Source organism: Phoenix dactylifera, chromosome 6 (assembly GCF_009389715.1).
Source record: "Phoenix dactylifera cultivar Barhee BC4 chromosome 6, palm_55x_up_171113_PBpolish2nd_filt_p, whole genome shotgun sequence".
Taxonomy (NCBI): Eukaryota; Viridiplantae; Streptophyta; class Magnoliopsida; order Arecales; family Arecaceae; genus Phoenix; species Phoenix dactylifera.
Genome location: NC_052397.1, coordinates 16,857,656 through 16,881,599, shown reverse-complemented (window position 1 = coordinate 16,881,599; position 23,944 = coordinate 16,857,656). Strand labels below are relative to the sequence as shown.

General features: G+C 38.3%; 1 protein-coding gene across 1 annotated transcript; it reads left to right on the top strand.

The window, feature by feature from the left end:
• Positions 1 to 13,753: 13,753 nt before the first annotated feature.
• On the top strand, positions 13,754 to 21,618 carry LOC120111124 (protein transport protein Sec61 subunit alpha-like). Its single transcript, XM_039127635.1, has 8 exons — positions 13,754 to 13,878; positions 14,291 to 14,368; positions 15,065 to 15,412; positions 16,782 to 17,009; positions 17,100 to 17,454; positions 17,518 to 17,645; positions 17,838 to 17,973; positions 21,021 to 21,618. Exons 3-7 carry the CDS (start codon positions 15,069 to 15,071, stop codon positions 17,950 to 17,952), a joined length of 1,170 nt encoding a protein of 389 aa, XP_038983563.1. The 5' UTR covers positions 13,754 to 13,878; positions 14,291 to 14,368; positions 15,065 to 15,068; the 3' UTR covers positions 17,953 to 17,973; positions 21,021 to 21,618.
• Positions 21,619 to 23,944: the final 2,326 nt, after the last annotated feature.

Here is a 23,944-nt window from a genome sequence, read left to right as displayed (position 1 = left end):
GAAAGTACTACAAACTTCCAATTCTATCCAACTTGGCACATAGGAGAGCCTAGAGCACCAGCTCCAAGCACCGTCAGAAATTTTTTGGCTTGCCTTATCAAGACATAGAAACTCTGGACCATATTTAGAAAGATCTAAGGCTGACTAAGAGCTTGTAGAATAAATTTAGATTTATTGTTTTATTAATGTACTCCCGCACGCGCATGTTTCGCTCATATAAGGCTGCTGCAAGGACCAGGCCACAGGTGATGCACTTGGCTTTTTATTATGGGTTACAAGAGTTCTGTCATCAGCTAGTCTAGCCGAGGATATATTCATTCCTTTCTTCAATTCATTGTTGCTACTTATTTGTTTCTTCTCTAGTCCACTTCACCACCCTTTTGTGCACCATATTTGCCCGAGCTTTCACTGCTTCTTCCCCATCCCGGCCACCCACTGATGTCCCACATCTCTTCAGCCAGAGCTGTTGTCGGTATTGGAAACGTCCTCAGTTTTTTGACTCATTTCGTAAGTAACTTAGTTAGTGCTTTCTTAAAAAAAAGAAAGTTAAAAAAAAACACATAGACATATTGTATTATATTCTTATGATCACCATCCATTTTGCTTTCGAGTCCCCATGCCTCCGTTCATTTGCTTGCCTCCTTTCAGCCTAGAATACTTACTGACGTTAAGCTAACCAGCAGAAGCTCACCCTTCAGGTGTCGCTTCTCGTGCAGGAGGCCAAGCATTCTGCCAGACATCCCAGCCTGGGAGCCCCATTCGCCTTTACTATAGTCTTTAGTTTTTCTTCATTCATGTGAGAGTCCATCACAACTTTTTCCTGTCCATGATCGACCCACCCCTATTTCTAATCTACTCGCTTTTGATGTACGAATAAATTTAGGAGTGGCAATCGGATCGGGTCGGACAAGATACACGCCAAATCAAATGAATGATATATAAAAAAGATTGAAACAAGTTGAACAAGTTAAATGGTTAAGCATTACCATCCAATAATGGTAAGTCTTCTTTTTGTTTGGTTGAATAGGAAAACTCTATACGGTACTCATTGTTTTGTCATTAATGAACATGTTAGACGCCTATGAAATTAGATGCTTTGCAATAGTTTATACTTAGGGAGAAGCTTTGGCAATTGAACAACTCCTGTAATGTCCGGGCCCAATACAGACTAGGCCCAATACTGTAGGGCCCAGTTTGAGGGTATTGGGCCAGGATGCAGGGTTAGCAGGTCCAGAAAGAATAGGCTCCCATCTTCCCCGAGGGCTGAAAAGACAGGATCACAGATGGCCAACGGAGAGACCCCCACAGGCATGCACAACCGGAGCCCGCCACCTCCCTCCTCCTCGGCAGCTGGGCCTCGAGCTGGCCTGAAGAGGGGGGGGTAGCTGGTGGCTCCCGAAGCCCTGAGCAAGGAGAGGATGCCACCTCTCCTTGGGGTCAAATCACAAGCTTAGTTTTTATAGACCTAAGCCCTGCTAACCCTAATCTTGGATATACCCTCCTAAGCTTCTAACCCTCTGATATTCGGTACCAGAGAGCTAGATCCCGGAGCTGGAGGTGGAAGGTGCCCCGCAGCCCCAAGGGAGGAAGGAGGGAACTTGCCGAGAAAGGGTCACTGCCCAACTCCACTCAGCCAAGTCAAGGTAAGCACACTGCCATTAGACTAAAGCAAGAGAAGAGGGGAGGAACCCCCTCGGTGGGGGTGTTCTCCTCTCTGTTCCATCCATGGAACAGAGGGGAGCACACCAGCACAAGGAGAAAGATCGGGCAAGGAGAAGACAACAACAAAACCCTAGGCCGGACCCACGGGCCGCGGGCCGGACCCACGGGCCGCGGGCCGGACCAAGGAAACCCAAGCCCAGGCCTGGCTGCCACCCGGGCCGAGCCCAACCGGACTCGGCCTACGGGGTGACAGTCCCCGGCCGCTGCTACTCTAGGGCTCGGGGGCAGCCCCGGGCCGCCGGTCAGGTTGAGCCGGCAATCGGCGTGGCCACAAGGCCGCCAGCCCCGGCCGGACCACTGCCTCCTCTCCGGCAAGAGGCGGTGGTGCCGGAGGGAAGGATCAAAGAAAAGAAAAGGAAGAAGGGAAGAAGAAAGAAAGAAAGAAAGAAAGAGAGAGGAGGAAGAGGCCGTAGATCCGGCCGGAGGAGAAGAAGAAGGCCGGAGGACCGGCCGAAATGGCTAGGGCTTCCGATCGGAACCAAGGAGAGAGAGAAAAAGGAGAGGAGGAGGGGACTTGCCCGTGTACGGCCGTGAGCGTCGCCGGTGCGGGCTCGGCCGGGGAAGCCGAGAGCTCAGCCGCGGGCTCGGCCGGGGAAGCCGAGAGCTCGGCCGCGGGCTCGGCCGGGGAAGCCGAAAGCTCGGCCGCGGGCTCGATCGAGGAAGCCGAGAGCTCGGCTGCGGGCGTCGCCGATCGCGGTCCGACCCCCTCCCCGTGAGGAGGAGACCATCGACCTCCCTTCGCCGGAGAGGAGAGGAGAGGAGGAATGGGAGATCGGGATGAAAGGAAGCTTCGGAAAGGAGAAGAAGAAAAAAAAAAAGAAACGGTAAAGAAAAGAAAAGAAAGAAAAAGAGAAGAGAAAAGAAAAGAGTGGGTTAACGGGCCGGAATCGGGTTCGGATCCGAAACCCATTAAGCCCAATAATAAGGAATTGGTTTAGCCAATTGAAGCTGAACCCGAGCCCAATCAAATTGGGCTAAGTCTGGACGAGCCCAATTTAAACCAGGTCCAAACCCAATTAAGTATGTGGGTCTCAGTAGGCCCAATTAATTATAAAGAAAGCCCAGTTCAAACCCCGACTTAACAGAAAGTAGGTCAAATTGACCTCGGGCTGACCCTAACTCCAGCCCAAACAAGCCGTACTGACCCTAAACCCAAAATTGAACCCAATTAAACTTGGGATTAAGCACATTGACCAAATCAGAGGACCCAATTGGCTAGAAAAGGTTGAACCCAATCTGGATTTAAACTGAGCCCCAAAGGCTCTAAATTGGGTAAATTGGACTTGGCTAGATCCTTGGATGGGATCCAAGCAAGTAAGTTCATAATATGATGGACTAAGAAATTTTATAATAAATAAATGGGGAATAATGTAATCCCTATGATGTTGTTTTAGGTGATTAAGGATTTGTCACCTGGACTTGAGAAATTTGGAAAGCGAATTGAAGTAAGTAATCTGTCTTAATCCTATCATAGATCTTGTATTACGTTTTATAAGATGAACCAGTGTTTTTTTATACAATTTGAATTGTATGCATGATTAGTGAAGAATGTAAGTAACCTGTCCTAATCCTGTTATGGATCATGTCATTAATGTTTCCTACGCATTTATTTTAAGTATATATGTTTCATGCATGATATGTTACAATGCATAAGTAACTTGCATGATCCCAGAAGCTATGGCTATGTATGCAACATGATGATACTGATATTTTAATCATGCATGTAAGTTTATAAAGTCTTAGCTAGCCCAGAGGCACTATAATGGGCTCAAAGATGCTACTGAGAATGACTGAGCCGCCAGTGGCTGAATAGTAACTGAGCTTGCCCCGCCAGTGGCTGAATAGTAACTGAGCTGCCCCGCCAGTGGCTGAATAGTAACTGAGCCTGCCCCGCCAGTGGCTGAATTGGAATTGGGCCTGCCCCGCCAGTGGCTGAATAGTAACTGAGCTTGCCCCGCCAGTGGCTGAATAGTAACTGAGCCTGCCCCGCCAGTGGCTGAATAGTAACTGAGCTGGCCCCGCCAGTGGTCGAGTCTGACTTCGCAGTAGCATCCGAGAGAAAAAAAGACCACGGCATGCCGGGGGCACGGTTTCATATGCATAATTTTATGAAAATTTTTGTGATTTGCACTACTGCTTTGTTTAAATTGCATACATGTTATGCCATGATGATTATTAGATAAACATGCATGTCAGCTTCTCAAACCCTGATTTACATGTTTAGCCTACTGATTGATCCGGTAGGATTATGCAGGATTACTTACTGAGCCGTGTAGCTCATATCCGTTCATTTACTTTTTCTTTCAGATCCTTACCACTGATAGCTGCCAGAGACACGTTAATCTGGTATCAGGGCTTCTTTCTTTTGGGGTGAAGCAAGTATACTATTGTGTACATAAACTACATAGAAGCTCTGTATTTGGGTACTGACCAGCAGGTTGTACTAAGAATGCTTTCATATGAAAAGATTTGGTTGGTTTGACTACCCTGTTACCCAGGTATGAGGCTGCGTGCTATTGTGGGCGGTAGTCGGCAATAGTACGGCCGTGTCACGGATCCGGGTCCGGGGCGTGACAACTCCAATCCACATGCCACCTCCCAGATTGAAGCATAGAAAATGTATTAGCATTCTACAGTTTAAGTATACGGCTACGTATAGGGTTTTTCCAGTTTTCATGCAGCATAATTCAGCTTAATTTTTAACTGTCAATGACTAACTTGGATCGTGATACTTTGCGCATGCATCTCCGGTTACATTTTTGTTGATTGTGTTCAAGTAGTGCATGCAATTGCTACAATAATCCCCAAAGCTTTTTCACTTGTCCTATTAGAATAACAACATATGGATGATATAATGTCATGGTACCTTATCACTGTATAATCTCCACCTTCATGGCTTGAATTAAAGGTTGATTTAAGTTTTTCATGCTTTGCCAATCTTGACAGATTTCACGAACATGAACATGGTTAAGCTTCAAACAAAGATTTGGGCCAACCTTAGGTCACAACAGTTGGTTGTAGAACTTAATTACAACCATTTACAAGCTTGGCTAACATCACCGCAGATGTTCACAGTTTTCCTTGAAATAATTTCTAACATTCCTCCAGAATACGGAAGAAGAGATTGTCACCAACTCCAATTGGGCTTCTTCAGTTGTTGGATAGTGAAGAAACTTAGGCTCATCCCTTATTAGTGTTGTGTAGAAAATGCTCAGCAAAAGGAAGTATTAACCTTTATGTTTAATTCATCTATAAGATAGAAATCCAAGTGACCGTTGAGATTAACAAATACCTAAGGAAGTCATGGAGTAAATTGGTGAATGATTTGAATTTGTAGCCTGTCTTCTCCAGAGGAAGTCTTGCAACTACTATGGAGTTTAACAACTTCTTTTGCTTTGTTTGTGTGGAAACATTAAGGTTAACAATGTTGCATCTTTTAGTTTGCCAGAAGATGAAGTTCATTAAATTTCTTTTTGTTCTGAAAGATTCACCACATTTCAGAGTAGATCAGATCGGTACAAAACAATTGTGTTAATAAATAAGTGTAGTTGAGAATAAATGGCATCAGTTATCGAAATAGCCAAGAGTAAAAGTCAAATGTGGGTAGTAATTATCAAAATGGGTGGTTATCATGTTTAGCATAAATAAATAGAATTTATACTCTGAAGGGAACCTTCGATAATCCAATCAATATATTATATCTTAGCTTATCAGTAGCTTTAACTTCGAAGTAGTATTAATTTAACTTAGTTCTCTATTGTCATAGCCCAGGCTACATCTCTATTCCTATCAAAATTTATCTCTTTCAAATGGTAATGTGACAGTGGAGTAAGTTCTTAAAGGTCAAGGCATTTAGATCCACACTACTCTCATATCTCTCCTATCACCATCTTTCCAGCTACTTTAATGCCAGTGGCACATTCAGATATTTATCTATCCAACCATCTAACTTGTGCCAACAAATTTTCTACCATGTTTGTCCTTTTATATGGTGTGAGAGAAACTTAGCACTAACAGCACTGGATATACAAATCTTTCATTTTAAATCTATCAAACAAATAAGTATGTACTTGTTCTAACAAATAAAAAAAATCCACTATCACACTATTTCACTTCAAATTCAAACCAATAATTCATCAACCCAAGATTTGTCATCTCAAGCTCATTAATCATAAAAGACTTAAATTCATCAATTTTTTTGTTATTCCGAATATCATTCAAATCATCCACATGTAAACAAATAATCAAAATTTTTGTGCCTTCAAACTGATGTAGAGTGGGGACTCACTTTTACCACGTTGAAATCCGTTACGAATAAAGTCTGCATCAATCCTATCATACCATGTGCTTGATGCTTGCTTTAGCTTATAAAGTGCTTTCTATCTTTTTTTTAAGAGGAAAAGTGAATATAAATAAGAAAACCAAAGATTTTGAAGTGCTTACCTTTTTTTCCATCTTGTCCATGCTTCATACATGGGAATATCTTCTAAAGATGATGTGAGGCACATGTTCAAAAAATATAATCTGCTGTAGATGCTGCCTCGGCCCAAAATTTGTTATGAAGTCCTTTAGCTTTCAGTATATTTTTTTGTCATCTTCACTGAACTCCTTGTTTTGCTCTCTGCTACATCATTCTATTGAGATGAATAGCTGGTTGTCAATTGTCAGCATGTACTATTAGCTTCACAAAATTCTTCAAACTCATTAGATACAAATTCTCCTCTTTTATTGATTAAAAGAGTTTTAATCACATAGAAACTTTCATTCTCTACTAAGATTTTTAAATTTTCAAAACACATAAAATACTTTAGATTTTCTTCTGAAAAAATAAGCCCAAGTCATCCAACTGCAATCATCCACAAATAAAGCAAGTGAACCTTGAGCCCTCCAATTAATTTTCTTTAGAAAAGCATTCAATTAATGATGCTTCCTTAGCATACATCCATCACAAATCATATCATCATGTTAGATTAAAGGAAATCCTTCTACCATATCTTTTTGATGCAAGAGATAATTGAGCCCTTTAAAACTAACATATCCACATATAAAGTGTCATAACTAATCATCTTCCAAAAATACTTTCATCACAATAAATGATGGGAAAGCATTATTTTTAACCACAGAAACTTTAAGCAAAAGATGCTTTCTACTTATTTCTCATAAATAAGACACTTTGAATGTTCAAAAATAAGATAGCATCCTTCACTCAAAAATTGGCCTGCACTAGACAATTTTGAATCCAATCTAGGAACATAAAGCACATTATGAATTTCGTTAATATTAGAGATTTTTACAACAACTATGTCATTTTCTATATATCTCTCTCTCAAAGCCATTTCCTATCTTCACAGAGCTCTTCACAGACTTGTGTAGATCAACAAATAGGTCTGATTCCCTATCATATGGTTGCCATAACCACTTTTTTCGTACCAAACACTGTTAGAATTTTCTTTCATAGCACTATAAGCAAAAGGTAATTTTTCAGATTTTTCTAACTCTTGTTTTCTTTCAATCAATTTAGCATACTGTTATTAACAAAACTTTTTAATATAGCCAAATCTCTAGCAATAATGGTACTGAATATTTTTTTTGGATTGAGCTCGATCATTACCTTTCTAATTTCTTTGATTTTGACCATCTGACCCCTTCATCCCTCTTACTGGAGCCATCAGAATTGTCTCCACCTCTCCGTTCACAGCCACGACCATATCTTCGGCCTTCGGAGTTTTGTTTGGACTGCTTATCTACATAACTTTTTTCTTTAAATTTGATAGATTCAATTTAGAACTATGGAAAGACTAGCTTAGGAAGAAATGAACAAAAGTTGAACTCTGGCTCTCATATTGCTACATAAAACATACTAACAGTGGAACCTTTCTAGAACTAAAATAATAAAATATTACAAAATAGGTAACTATTTATAGATGTTATCTTGGACTCTAATACTTGACACTATCTAGTTTTATAATTGGAACTCGAACTCAAGAAAGGCTTGGCAGCATGCTTGGAATCAAAATCTACTACATCAGTGTTATGTTTAATGGAATCGAGGAAATTAGTTAATTGGGGGTTGAAAGGGAAGGGCCGAGGCCACCCAGAATCAAACCCCAATCTTTTACTAAGAGGGTAAGAGATGTTACCATCCGAACTAGGGTTCGGACCTTATCAGAGGTTTTGGCTTCCAGAAAAGAACACCATCTTATATACTATGGCCTTTCTTTTCCTTTCTGTTTCTTCTTCCAAAAAAATATACACTGTCATGAATAATGATGTAATGAAAAACAACTCCCACAGATCATATGAGCAAATTCTTTTGACTAAGTAGTAGTCATTCTATAACGAGTAATGACATAACCAAGTACATTTCCTACTATTTCGCCATACATGCCTTAAATAAACAAAGTTAGATTCAAGTAATCATGATTTAAGATATTTTTGTTGGAGTCATACCTTATTTGAGCATAGCTCTTTTATTGTACCAGCCTCATCGAGTTGCAAGAGTTAGATAATTTATAGTTGAATCATCACGTCTAAAAGAAAATTCTTATACTTTCTCGAAAGACATTGCAAAGAGACCAACATGAGATTCTAAGCAATCATGTTTAAGAATTTTCTAGATCAGTTGTCTCTCATTTGAGCATTTCTCTTTTATCAAACCAACATCATGACTATGCTGCAAGTATTAGAGTAGTGACAACTGTATCATCACATGCTTAAGGAAAAACAACTGTTGCTATTTTGCCATACATGTCTTAAAAAACATAGTTAGATTCTAAATAGTCAAGTTTACTATTATTTTTTATAAAGAGTCTTACCTCATTTAAGCATTGCTTTTTTTTTTTTTTTTGCTGCTATAACGGATGACTCATATACTTCTAGTGTGAATACATCCAAAAAAGTCAAAAAGTAACAAGTCTCGGAGTGCTCTAGGCAGCTCCCTCTCACCAACTGAGAGAGCTCCCCTCGAGTGATCAACTAAGCATTGCTTTTTTGTTGTACTAGCCTTGCCATGTTGCATGCTCTAGAAGCAAAAATTCAAGTCATCATATCCCTAAAAAAAAGCTACTCTTACCTTCTCACATTCCTTGCCTCAAAAACAAAAATTAGATTCAACATAATCACATTCAAGAATACTCTGGATGAGTTGTACCTTATCTGAACATTTCTCTTTTGTCATGCTAGCCTGATAATTTTGAGAGTATTAGAGATATGGCTACCAAGAATCAGCACGTCTAGAAAACAACTCCTATAACCTTGCTCTAAATGCCTAGAAAATTAAAATTAGATTCTGAGTAATCACATTTAAGATTATGTTTGTAAGAGTTGTACCTAATTATTTGCGCAGCACCAGTCTGACTATGTTGTGAATGCTTGAGAAGTGATAGTTATATCATCACATGTCTGAAAAACAAATCTTAGTATCTCAGAATACATAAAATATTAGCTTTAGAACCTAAGCAATCATATTAAGAGTTTTCTAAGAGTCATACCTTATTTGAGCATTCCTCTTCTATCGTACCGGCCCGATGATGTTGCAAGCATCAGAGAAGTGAATGAAATCATCATGTGCCTGAAAACAACACCTACTATCTCCCTATATATGCTTGAAAAACCAAAGTTAGCGGTTAAGTAACATCACATTCGAGATTTTTTTTCCAAAAAAAACTTAAGCATTGCTCTTCTTTCATGCTAGCTTGATTGTGCTATGAGTGTTGGAACAGTGATGATCGAATCATCGCATGCTCAAAAATAACTCCTAATATCTCACTTTATATGCCTCAAAAACCCAAATTAGTTTCTAAGTAATCATATTCAAGATTTTTCTGGAAGAGCCACAGCTTATTCGAGCATGGTTATTCTGCCATACCAACCTACTTGAGTATTGTTATTCTACTATGCCAACATGTTGTGAAAATTAGAGATGTGAAAGCATCATTACATGTCTCAAAAAGAAATCTTGGTATCTCACCACACATAAAATATGAATTCTATATAGAACCTACATAATCACATTAAAACTTTTCTAAGAGATATATATCTTAGATTGCTCTTTGCAAGTGTTACAAAAGTGATAATGGAATCATCATATACCTAAAAGCAATCCCTACTATCTTACCATAAATGCCTGAAAAACCAAAGTTAGAGCTTAACTAATCATTTTTAAGATTTTCTTAGGAGACTTGTAACTTTTCGGAGCATTGACCCTCTTCATACTACCTGATTTTTGCAAGTGTTAGAGAAGTGACAATCGAATCATCACATGCTTGCGGAACAACTTCTAATATTGCACTATACATGCCTCAAAAACTAAAATTACATTCTAAGCAATCATGTTTAAGATTTTTCTACAAGAACCATGCTTTATTTAATTGAGCATTGCTACTCTGTCATACCAACCTGTTGTGGATACTAGAGATGTGACAACCACCATCCGATGTCCAGATAACAACTCTTTGTATCTCACTAGATACAAAAATATTAACTTTATAGCCTGAGTAATCAGATTAAGATTTTTCTTCTTTTTTTGGAGATAGAGAGGGATTCATCCCTCATTTAAGCATTGCTCTTTTGTAATACCAACCTAACAATCTCTAGAGAAGTGACACTGGAATCATCATATGCCTTAAAAAACCAACTCCTACTATCTTACCATACATGCCTGAAAAACCAAAGTTAGAGCTTCAGTAATCATATTGAGCATTTTCTCTTGGGAGAAAGTTGTACCTGACTAGTTACTGGAACATTGCTTCTCTCCTGTACAAAAATAATTGTGCTGGCTCTGCTGCAAGTGTTAGAGAGGTGACAATCAAATCATCACATGCTTAAAAACAACACCAAATATCTCACCATGCATACCTCAAAAACCAAAACTAAATTCTAAGCAATCTTATTTAAGATTTTGTAGGAAAATCATCTTATTTGAGTATTATTATTCTATGATGCCAACCTGTTGTCCCTATTAGATAGGTCACAATTGAATCATCACATTTGGAACATCCTATAATCACATCACACCAGTACTGCTCTACTACTGTAGCTGCACCTATGAAAAGTTTATGCCCTGAAGACTGGATCTCTTTTACCAAAAAAAAAAAAGAAGAAAGAGAGAGATAAGTTCTCAAAAGACCAATTTGCCAAAATATCCTTGTATTCCGATGTCTGAGATCTACAACATTTTTTTTCTTAAATCTTTTCTGAATAACCCCTGTGACCCTGTCTATTCCGTACAGAAAATACATCCAAAAGGCCACAGATTATTTTAACTACCCCGGAAGACACACCCAGGGACGCCTGTCGGATCCGGTGCTCCGCCGATGATATCTAATCCAATCCCGCCACGGAGACGGGCCGGGTCACATTAAAACGCTCAGGCGGTGCAGCTGGAACAAGTTTCTACAGGGATTCCGGGTGCTTCGCCGCCTCATCGGACGGCGGAGGCGGCATCTCCTTCACCGGAGGCGGCAGTGGCGGCGTCTCCTTCACCGGAGGAGGCGGAGGCCTCTCCTTCATCGGGGGCTGCGGCGGCGCAATCTCCTCCACCGGCATCAGTGGCGGCGGCCTTTGGTCGAGCAGAAGCGGCGGCGGCGCAAGCTCCTCCGGCATCAGCAGCGGCAGCTCCTCGTGGCCGGCGGCCACGAAGTCCAGCATGTCGCGGCCTACCACGCCGGCGGCGGCTTCTGGCGGCTTCTGCGAGTAGCGGGCTATGATCGGAACGGTCCAGAGGACTAGGGCAGTGGACATCAGTAGGGGAGCGAAAAAGCCAAGGATGGTTAGGAAACTGGGGAGGATATGCAGTATGCCGACGGCGGCGGCGATGCCCAGGGCGGCGGTGAGGAGGTGGTACCGCCACTCATAAAGGGTTTCCGGGATGGCCATTGGAGAAAAAGCCTCTTTTTTCAGCTAGCTCACAAACCTAGGTTTAGGTTTGATGAAATGAAAGCGATAGGAGATATATATACAGAGATTTAATTTAATTTATTTACAGTCGCATTCAAAGAGATTCCGAGTGCTTTATAATAAGAATTTGTCCTGTTCTTAGCCTTTTTGGGGCTGGGGAGGGAGGGGCAGTGCTTCCTCTCCCTTGTGCAATGTTATTATTTTCAATATATAATATATATATTTCTTAAGTGTTTGAGTTTGCTGTTTATTTTTTTTTCCCAAAAGAGAATGCTTTCCAATATACCATTTGTGATGGTTTTGAGCAATGCTTTAATCCTCACAAATGTGATCCAAGAATGGTACTTCTTTGCCGGAAAAATAAGAAAACCTATTTGGAGGATGATGTTTTTCTGAACTAGTTGCAGCTGTGCATAGAAATTTTATTTAATTTTTGTAAGCATCGCAAAGAATTTTTGGTAAATTTTGCTTAGCTTTTCCATGCTTGATGTCGTGTCATGGGATCGTCCAATGTAAACTAGGTAATGTACCATTTAGAGAAAAATAATTTTATCGTCATCTTCACCCCATGCCTCCATGACTCTTCTATCGACTCCTTCCACTTGCTTAATTTTCATAATACTTCTAGGAGATTACATTTTCTTATTCCTATTTGGAAAGAATTTTTTTAATAGAAAACCTATTGTTCTCCATCTTCAAGCAGCCAAAATAAAAATATTTTATTTTTAAAATTTTATTATTGTAAAAAGATTGGAAATGGTTATGCATAAAATTGTATGTAATTTTTTGGAGGGCGGCAAACGTTGTCCAACATAATGTTTGGAAGCTAGGAAGGCGCACATTGTTTTCTATGCTTGATAGCACACCATGTGATCATCTAATGCAAAGATAGCTATGTACTATTGATATAAATAAAATATTTTTCTTTTCAATTGGGCAACCAAAACAATTTGTTTCATGCATCTTCATCTTACTCTGGTGGCTTTCCTTCTACCCTCTCCTTCCCCATATGCAAGCTCCACAAAGTTCTAGGAACGACCATCTTCGTAGTTCTACTTGGAAAGAAATTACTCTTCTTTTTTTTTTCTTTAAAGAGAAAAAAATATTATGCCCTAAAAATTCATAATCCATGATTACAAAGTCACAAGGCTTGATTCTCCATGTTCTATTGCTGGCATTAAAAAAGTCTGGACGATAGTTTTCTGTTTTCTTGATGGAGGTAACTTCTTCTGCCTATCTATGAGAGAAAGAGAGGGAAGCATTCTCAATTTGTATTGAAATCTTCTCAATTTATTTTACCTTTTAACTATATGCACTTCTTTTGTGAAGAACATGCAACAATTAAGACATTTATAGAATTTCTGAGATAATTTTTGCTACCCACTTATGATAACCAAACATATCCATAAGCTTTTTTTTTTCTTTGGTTGGGGATGTTACCCTAGAAAACAGCAACATTACCTAGGGCATCAAAACATATCCCCAACTCCCAACCTAATGTTAACTCGACTATTGTTGTCACAGTAGATGGCGATTTGGAACATTTCAATGCTACCTTATCTATTATTATTTAAGTTGAATGAAAATAATCAATAAATCATTTTTAATTTGAGAAAACAAGATCAGAAAATATCAGAAAATCCTATGAGTTAAGGTCTGGCTATCCTAGATTAGCAGTGAACAGCCCCATAAGCTCAAGTCTAGTCTCAGCATATCTAGAGTGAGTAGAGTTACTAACGCATTGCATGGTTATTCTTGCATTCTAAAAACGTTTGTTTATTCTAGAGATATTCTATGGATCTGCTCTGTATCTGTTTTTTTACCTCTAGTATTTTGTCCTTCGATTTGTATGGCAGTGCTGATGAAAAAAAAAAAAGAAAAAGAAAAGGAAACAACAACAACAACGTTTGTTTATCTCATCTTCTCCTAAACTGGCCGGGAAGTCCAACCCAACGGGCACGCATAAAGTATGAGACTGGATGGGCCACCGGATTCACCGGGTTATCATAGTCCGACGAGATTGGCTGGCTACTTTGAGCCACGTGTTTCTTATTTACTGGCTGAAGCGTCGTGGAAGACACCGGAAAGCGCGAGCCGGCCGGGTCCATCTCGACTCCCTCCCTCTCTTCGCATTCTCTCATTTCGAACCCTTTGAGGCCAAGGAAGTGGAGAGAGGGAAGAATTCGCTCTCGGTTCCGCTAAGGTTCTTCGCGGGATCCTCTCCTGCTATTCGATCTTCGGATCTAATCGTATCTGGAGGTATGACAGCCTTTTCCAAACAAAAAGTCGAATTTTGACGTTAAAAAAAGTTTTTTTTTTTTTTTGTGCATGGAATATTTTGATTGATTCTTCTTATATTTTATCTTAAATCCGCGGTCTGATAGCTTCGCGGGGTAGCCCTAGATCTGAATTGGTCCGGTTCTTGATTCCTCGTGGTTTTGTGGAAAAATGTGTTTCCCGTGCTTGTCTTCTGCTTGAGAAATCTTGCTGTTTCTCTTCTTCTTTCAATCAAATTTCTTCCTTTTGATTATATCTCTTCATCATGTAGTGTTGAGGTGCTTCTAGATCGGAACTATATGCCATCTTAATATGAAATAGATGAGTTTATGGAATGGGGTTCGTAGAAAGTTCAAGTTATACCAATGCAACATTGCAATTTTCGTTCTTGTAGGTACAAAACAATTTCAAACCATGAAATTCTGCTGAATGGAACTTTATTGCAGTTCATCGAGGGGTGAAGGATTGAATGGTAACCTTCTGGATCAGTTTTCTTATCTGAAGTTATCTGGATACACATGCAAATTTTAGCATCCAACTAAATCTGTATTCATAGTTGGATCCATCAAAGAAAATAGGATAGGGACATTAGACAGATACCCAATATCTATGTAAACTTCCAAATCCATTTTCAACCGTATGTGTTCTCATGCAACTCTTCTAAACTCCAAAATGAAAGAGGTTATAGCATCAACATATTTTCAAGTTAATTTTCTTTCCATACGGGACATCTTTAATTTGGTGGATTGCATCCTTGACAGTCAACTTTTTAACTCAAAATGTGTATTTAAGCAAAATTATCGGGATCACTACAATAGTCATGTAATTAAATAGATGCTGCTTTTTATTGGAAAGCTTGTATACTTTTTTCGGAAATAAGAAAACATAAAGTGAAACAATATTTTACCTGTAAAGTTCAACTACCCAATTTATATCCATATTGTTTATTTCTGGTTCATGTCTCCATCTGTTTAAAATAAATATAGACACAAATTACAGCATTCATTTAATATAGGTATCCGAATTCATATCAAATGAAAAATGAGAATGTGGATTCTAATCTGTTTTAAGGCTAATTCCTCTACCCCTTGTTAAATGATGAATGCAAAATTTATCTAAATTCAAAGAGTGGTGAATTAAATAGTTGGCTACTCTGATCTGGAAGCAGGAAAATGACGGGAGGGTTCAGAGTGCTGCATCTTGTCAGACCATTTTTGGCGATTTTGCCCGAGGTACAGAATGCTGATCGGAGAATTCCATTTCGGGAGAAAGTGATCTACACTGTAATATCTCTTTTCATCTTTCTGGTCTGCAGTCAGCTGCCACTTTATGGCATTCACTCAACAACAGGTGCCGACCCCTTCTACTGGATGCGTGTTATCCTTGCATCGAATAGGGGGACAGTTATGGAGCTGGGAATTACTCCTATTGTTACTTCAGGATTGGTGATGCAACTGTTGACAGGATCAAAGATTATTGAAGTTGACAACAGCGTAAGAGAGGATCGTGTTCTACTGTAAGTACTGCTTGCTCAAACTGGAACACACACTTAATGATGCTGGGTTAACATCATTTGAGGAAAATTATTCACTATCCTCTAAAACTTTTTACTTGTATAAAAGATGATGCCTTTGAAGAAAATTATTTACTATCCTGTGTAACTTTTTTCTTGTGTGAAGGTTGATGTCTTTCCATTTATTTTATTTGCTTTTGCAATGAGGGATGAATGTTGCTTGCATAGTATGTTTTCAATAATGCGGTATTCTGCTATCATGATCCTTTTCCCTTATGACAAAAAAACTGATAACTAATTTGTTATTTTTTCTGCTCATGTTATGTAGACTGTAATGTGAGCTCTATAGAGACATCCTGCATTTATGTACAAGGACGTATAATATGGAGTGTTAACACATGGACAACTTAAGTAATATGGCAAGCTGAAAGCTACACAAATACCAACTTTTCCTAGTATACCTATATAAACATGAGATGTGCTGCTCTTCAATTATGAAAATGTCATTGAATCTCATATTAGTATCTGGATTCATTTTTGAATAGTTGATGGTCATATGAGATGGCTTGATAAATACTTTCTTATCATGTTATTGTTTTTATGGAAGTTTATCAACATATATGAATAAAATTATGTTTATGCAAGCTTCAGGTTCAAAGAATATTCGGTGTATAGTTGAGGAATTATGATTTGACCTTATGGAAATAAAGTATTTGTATTCGATGTTTTACTTCCAGTCATTTACATGTGTTGCTGAAGAGGTGGTAAAACAACTCTATTGTAGAAGAATATGTTATTAAGATTATGTATTGACAAGTTAGTGTGGATTATTGCATCTTATATTCAGATCTTTGAGGAAGGACGGGCACAAGGCTTATACAAAGGCAAGGTTTTAAGTACCATGGGACAGGGCTGTCTTGATTTTTCCATGGATTGGGAAGTCTTGTATAATAATAATAAAGATGGGAGATATCCCATACCATCTCAAATCCATTTCCCAACTCGTCTTGTCTCAAACTCGGGATGGTGGGATGCCCCGCCATGCCACTGTTACTTAAAACCTTGTATAAATGTGATGTTCATTAGATAACAAGAGGGAACATAGATGATGTGGTCATCGCTTTGATTCCCGTTAGGATTAGACCAGCAATCTGGCATGTTGTTTGGTGGAGATATGCTGTTCCATGTCTTTTCACCATTAATTGTCCTACCTTTGCTTGAAAAGGGACCTAAAATACAGGAGACCGAGATTAGCCACGAATGCATGCCTTCTGCATTCATTATTGTGTAAAAGGTTGTTAAATTTACTCTAGAGCAATAAATGTCTTCCTCCTCCCCAAAGGCTGGTATTTATGTATTGTCGTTTTCACAGAAATGGCGCACAGAATTTACTGGGCATCTTAATCGCCGTTGGTGAGGCAGTTGCATATGTTCTGTCTGGGATGTATGGCAGTGTCAGTCAACTTGGTGCAGGAAATGCTATACTCATAATCCTACAACTTTGCTTTGCTGGCATCATTGTCATTTGCTTAGATGAACTTCTTCAGAAAGGATATGGTCTTGGATCTGGTATTTCTTTATTTATAGCAACCAACATCTGGTGAGTTAATTGCTTTTCTATCTCTATTTTTTGCCTTAAATTAATACACAAGCTTAGATGTTGATAAACCAATTCACATTGTCTTTGTAGTGAAAACATTATCTGGAAGGCATTCAGCCCCACTACTATTAACAGTGGAAGAGGTGCTGAATTTGAAGGTGCTGTTATTGCTTTGTTCCATTTATTGATAACTCGAACAGACAAGGTCCGAGCTCTTCATGAGGCTTTCTACCATCAGAATCTTCCAAATGTGACAAACCTGCTTGCTACAGTTTTGGTCTTTCTTATTGTAATCTTTTTCCAAGGTTTTCGTATTGTTCTACCTGTGAGATCGAAGAATGCCCGGGGTCAACAGGGCTCCTACCCTATCAAGCTATTTTACACCTCTAACATGCCCATCATCTTACAATTGGCACTTGTTTCCAATCTCTACTTCATTTCCCAGGTATGAGATATGGCACTTTCAAATTTTCTTTACCTCCAAAAGGTTTTAACTCTTTCACTGCAGTTGCTGTACAGGAGGTACAGTGGAAATTTTTTTGTAAATCTGCTGGGAAAGTGGCAGCAATCAGAATATTCAGGAGGTCAATCCATCCCTGTAGGTGGTCTTGCTTACTACGTGACAGCACCATCAAGGTGATTATGCAGTTTGTCTATTATTCCAGTGTTATTTCTGTTCATGTTGGTGTACCGACCTAAGCTCTTGTTTGATTAGGTCTTGTTAGCTTACTTTCACTAAACTATTCTGTATTCATCAACATTTGTTGGTCAGTTTTTTTTAATCCTTCACTAATTATTACCTTCTTGGCTGAAAATTGTGCTCTATAGCCTGGCAGATATGGCTGCCAATCCATTCCATGCTCTCTTCTATATAGTTTTTATGCTGTTATCTTGTGCGCTTTTCTCAAAGACGTGGATAGAGGTTTCTGGATCATCAGCATGAGATGTGGCTAAACAGCTCAAGGTTCATCTTATCTCTTTTGTCATTTATATTTGTGTTAATTTTTCTTTATAAAAAGTGTATGGATACGGTCATGCCTAATGTAATGACAAATGTTCAGTTTTTGTCTTCTTTTTTTGCAAATAATACTGTTTTCAGAACACTTATGTCTTCTGAAATTATTAAACAGTATTGGTCTTTCTTTTTACTAATTCTTCAGGGCATATCATAAGATTTTCATAGCGTTAGCTACATCTGCCAACTCAAAAAAAAGGGTGTTGTTTTATATCTGGGTTGACTTGCTTCATCTTTCGTTCACTACAACTTGTGACTGTATGTTATTAGATGGTCGGAGGTTTTGTTGGGGATTTTAGATACTTCAGACTCCTCATTTATAAGGTTAATATAACAGAAATATAGAACAGTTTAGAAGTTTCTAGAGATCTGTGGTCTAACTGATGAAAGCTTTCTACTATGTCCTAATGTCTTTGTGTAGTCAGCAAGTCTATACTAGGTAAAGATTTTCTCATTTGTAGCCATTCAAGTTCTAAGTTAGGGAATCCAAGACCCAAGCAATGCAAGTGTTTGGGAGTCTTTGTTCTTTTCTATGATAACTATCTTGCTTTAAGGTGTGTACTCTAAGCTTAATTTTGAAGAGCAGTACGGCACCTACCTTGTTTGTTAAAGAGCAGTAAGAGCTTGCACTAGTTTCAAAACACGCTATAAACACCAAACTCCACCTTGGGGTCCTGATAATCTGCCATGTTGGCGTTAAGCTTGAAATGATCATAAAACTTGTCTTGAAGCTCCGAGTTGAGATGCCTGAATGCCTTTATTATCAACTGGATTTCTTGCTCTAGTTCTGGTATGCACTACCTGTGCAAGACCTCAGAGTAGACTACTCAACACGGGTGGTTGGGAACCATCATATCAATATTCAAGAGGCAGCTTGACAACTTAGATGCACAAGGTGCAAAACATTAAGATATCTCAGATCTAGGTACAAGGCTCTAAGTGAGGAGAACCTTAGCAAAGTATGGTGCAATATATATATACATATATATATATATATATATGTATGTATATATGTATATATATGTATATATACATATGTATCTGTGTGTGTTCATATACATATATAAAAACATTTTAGACAAGTGCACCCTTAAAATGATCTATATTATGAAAAAATGCCTAGAAATCAAAATTCATGTGCTTTGTAGCCTTTAACCTAAGAACAATGAACGATTTTAATAGCATGGTACCACATTTTGCTATGATTGGGTCATCAAAATGCATTAATGAAATCATGATTAATGAAGTGGGCAATCAATTAATATGGTCTATAATATATTTTTGATCTGATTCGGGAAAAAGAAGGAATTTGCTCTCAAATCTCTTAAAAGCATATTATATAATAGGAAAATAGGCAAAGTAGGGTCTAGGTTCCTTTTTTTCACCAGTGATGATAAAATTAAACGACAAAATCTTTATTTATACTAGTGAGATCTGCCCTTTAATAGTCCAGGTTGAATTCCTTTTTCAGTTAAAAGAGATTACAACTTTTCCAAAATAGACATGATTAATGGAAATGACCATAGAAAATCTAAAATCCTATATCAACTTCCACATCAATTTTGTCTTTAGCTACCTTGCTTAATTCTTTCTGGATTGAGAGATATGTTTGGATAAAGTTTCTCCCATAATGAAAAATTTTCACTTTGATTGACCTGTTTCAAGGCCCAAATGATGGAATTTGGCACTTGAATACTAGCTATTCCAATATCTTTAACGTCATATTGTAGATCTTGAAGAGTTTTCTGATTTAGAAAAAAGAGCATATCGTTCAGATATCATATGAGCAAGTTAGGATCTTTAGAAGTTTGACATGCAACTTAGCTTTACAATATAGCAGATCTCGCTCCTAGATTTTGCCTAGACCTACCTATAGTGGCTATAGTGGTCCACATCTAGTAGGGTGATCCTACTGGATCGATTTTAGCCCATTAATGCAATTAATGCTATTTTTATTTTTACTTGATATGTATGTTAAAGATCCCTAAAAATATATGATTTTCTAATGTCCACCAATTCTTGAAGGTGTAGATCAAACTCAATGGTGGGGATCTTCAATTTGAGTATTGTTATTTTTAGAATTGTTAGATATTTTATCAAATATTTAACATTTATTGTCTATTCTCACTCATATAAGTAATAAATTCATCAAGTAAATATATTTGATGTCAAAAATAATAGAAATACAATGCAAAAAAGTAATAATTTATTGTTCCTCCACACCCCCCCCCCTCTTCAACACACACATACACCCTAAATACACTCACTTAAAACACACTCATAGAGACACATACGCATGCAAACCACATAAACAATCTTGAAGGCGTGCTTTTTGGCCTAGGCACCTTTCTGAGGTGCTCATAAGATACGCATCTGGAGTAGCTGGATGAGTTACATTCTCTTGTGGTAGGCAAGGAACTTGGGTTGTAGATGGGCATGCCTTGCACCTCAAGTTCACCATAGACATGCCCATAACAAGGCTGGAATCTCGTGCTTCCTCTTTGAGCCCTTAAACTTGCTTATCTGTTCATAGTTTGGTGGTGGTCTGTGTGGGTCTTGCAATAGACCTTCGGCTCACAAGTGGTCTTTCTTTTTTTCTCTTCATAAGCATGTAATGAGACAGCAGGTTCAATCCTATAATTATAATTTTATACCTTGCATATGCAATTCTGACCTGTTCGGTGCATTCATACAAAACTCTTATGGTCTCACTGTGAATTTCATTCTTGAAGCTAGATAAGGTCCATGACCAGTACATAGCCCCATAGTCCAGATCATGTCGTGAGGATAAATAGAACAATTATGCTCTTTATTCCCCCTAGTTGCATCATACAAGAACCAGTTTATGAGTCACAAAGTAATTCTTGTTCACCTGAAAATCTATTACTGCATAGGTGTTTTCTTAACTTCTACTCTTTTATTTGGAAATTTTCACCTTATCTATGCTGATCATTTGACAATGACATTTTATTTTAACTTTTATTGTTTTGTTTTAGGAACAACAAATGGTGATGCCTGGTCATAGGGAGTCCAATCTACAGAAGGAGTTGAACCGCTACATTCCAACTGCTGCAGCATTTGGGGGCATGTGCATCGGTGCCTTGACGGTTCTTGCAGATTTCATGGGAGCAATTGGTTCTGGAACGGGGATACTACTTTCTGTGACTATCATATATCAATATTTTGAGATGTTTGAAAAGGAGAGAGCAACTGAGATTGGGTTCTTCGGATTTTGATTCCTGGAAAGTCGCACGGAGGACAATCTAGATGAAGGCTAAAAAGAGAGCCATTTCTTGCAGTTTTGGGGAAACATGAATGTGGGACAGATACAACTATACAAGGCCTTTTTAACATCAGGTGTAGGAGTACAAGAAGTTTAGCTTTCACCAGTGTAGTTTTTTTTGTTCACACAGACTATTCTGATGCTGGATAGACCAAGTTGAAAGGAAGATGTGTTGTGTCCAGCCAAAGTAGACAACATATTGTTAGTATTTCAATTCAGTTTAATTTCGTTTGATCTTTTAAGAAGCTAACAGATAAATGTTGATCTCTAATTATCTTTGTACAATGAATTGTTACCGCTTAATGTTTTTAGCTTGTTAATCTGTGCTTCTCCATGCTTCAGAAACTCCACTCTTTTACTGCTTGACTAGAATTCAAAACAGATTTTGACATTTACAGTCATGCAATTTATACTGAACGTCGGGATGCTTCATGGAATCTCTAATGCAAAATATGTGCAAAAGATATTATTTGACAATTTTTGTTCTGCATTGGAGTTCTGACAGAATCCTTAATAAGATCAGCAGAAAGTAGATTATTTATGAAGAGAGGAAGGATATTATGTGGCCATGCTGTTCATGATTTAAGAGGATCAGAGTACACACCATATTTGTGGTTGGTAATGTTTTTCTTCTTGTGATTAACCAGTTTGAAGTCTCCAATTTTAAAAAGATCCTATCGACATCATCATTCTCATTAATGAAAAAGTGGTCAAAGATTTACATAATGGAACATGCTACAATCGCTTTCTCTTAAACTTGCTTGAAAAACAATTAAAGAGGAAAGGCTTGCCTTGACAAGGACTAAACTTGAAAGGAAAAGAGGAAATAGCCAAGAAAGAATCAAAGATGTTGAAGTCCCGGGAGGATATCAAACGTCGATGAATCTTGATGGATGTCGAGGATATATTTTTAAAGCGCCCATCCTTTATATTTCATTGCAATTCTTCTGGCCGATTTATTGCGGTGGGTAGTGAAAATTGGTAATAAATGTCAGATAAAATTCAACAGCTTAAAAATTGTCCTTCAGAAATTGCTGATGAAGGCAGTCCATCACAAACCACGGATAAAAGCTCATGCTGGAATTCAACATTAAGGCCCCCCAAATTTTTCTCACAGAAGTGTTAAAGGTCCCTAAAACACATTCCTCCAGATTCTATGTTGTAGAAAATCTCATGAAAAGCTTCCCCTTAAATTACATTTTGTTCCATTAAGTATCGTTTCTATATTGTTTATTTCTTCAAAATCTAAATATCTTTTTTAATACTTTTTGATGAAGAAATAAACACTGAATTGTTCCATGCTGAAATTTCCATGGACTATGATAAATCAGTAGTAACTGGTCATGATGCATGCCTGCGTTTTAAGCCTGTCGACGCCAATTTTACCAGTTCATGATGTTCATTGTCGACAGCACCGCGATGATCATGCCATTTCTCTGTGTTATCTCCACAGCTTCTAAATCCAGAACCACCTAAGCTACCCTTCCCTTGCCACACAAAATGTCACTCTCCTCACCTACCTCAGTGTGTACAAGTTTAAACCCAATCTTCTTTGGGCCACATGATTTCTCACCGACATCGGTACACTAGATCCTTATCTCATGCCATCATTGAAAACTTGCAGGTTGTAGGATGCATGTTCTTGTCATCAAAGAATCACCATTAAGAAAATTATCTTCTCATGGAAGAAAAAAAATGAGGAAAAAAAACAGTTCATTTGTTCTTGATATTGTTCCATGATGTTATGATGGATATGAATCTTTTCCAAGAAGTATATTGAAGGTTTTAGTATCTGTGGCGTAGCCCGAGACCACCTACCACTGCCAAGAACTTAGATAATCTTCATATCATTGTCTTAGCTAAAGTAAGAAAACGTGTCAGTGGAAACCCCACTTCTTGAGATGTCAAACAAAGTATAATACTGTGTTCTCATCGATTCGCACCAATTGTTTGTTCCAAAACTCTCCATGCTGTAAAGGAAGATTGCGATATTCAGTGATGTTTGTGGAAATGTTTGTGATGGCTTCTGACTTTATCATGGTGTTGGTGAATGATAGACCCTTTCCTTTGTCTTCTCAACAAGACAAATAAAATAGAACAAAACAACAAAGGCCATATGGCAAGGTGTCCCAGGGAGAGCAACCCTGGTGTTACGGGACAGTCCTTCAAGCAAAGGAAGGGAGCTTGGTCTAGTTTTTAGTGATATCTTTCAAGCTACTTCAGCCTTCAAAAAACAAACGTCCGGATGATCTTTGCATGACTGCAAACAGATGTGAGCTTGGAAGTGTTTTTTTTTTGTCAAATGTTGGTTTCTCAAAATAAACAATGAACGGGTCTAGAAACAAGGTATTCTAAAACAGCAGCTGCCAGGAGACAAGAACTCAAAGCTTGGTTTTTTGTCGGAATTATATTGTCCTGCTCTTGCTGTGTTGGTTACTGCTGTCTGATAATATTCATAGAATCTGATATCATTTTGTTTTCTAAAAGTATATATATATATAAAACTATAATCCTGGGCTTGAATTAAATTACAAATTTGCAAATCAAAAGTGATCTCAGTAATTGAATCCATTATGTCAGCAGACTGAGGGTATATCTTACAAGTCCAGCTAATTAAAGAAGAAAAACCATTTCACA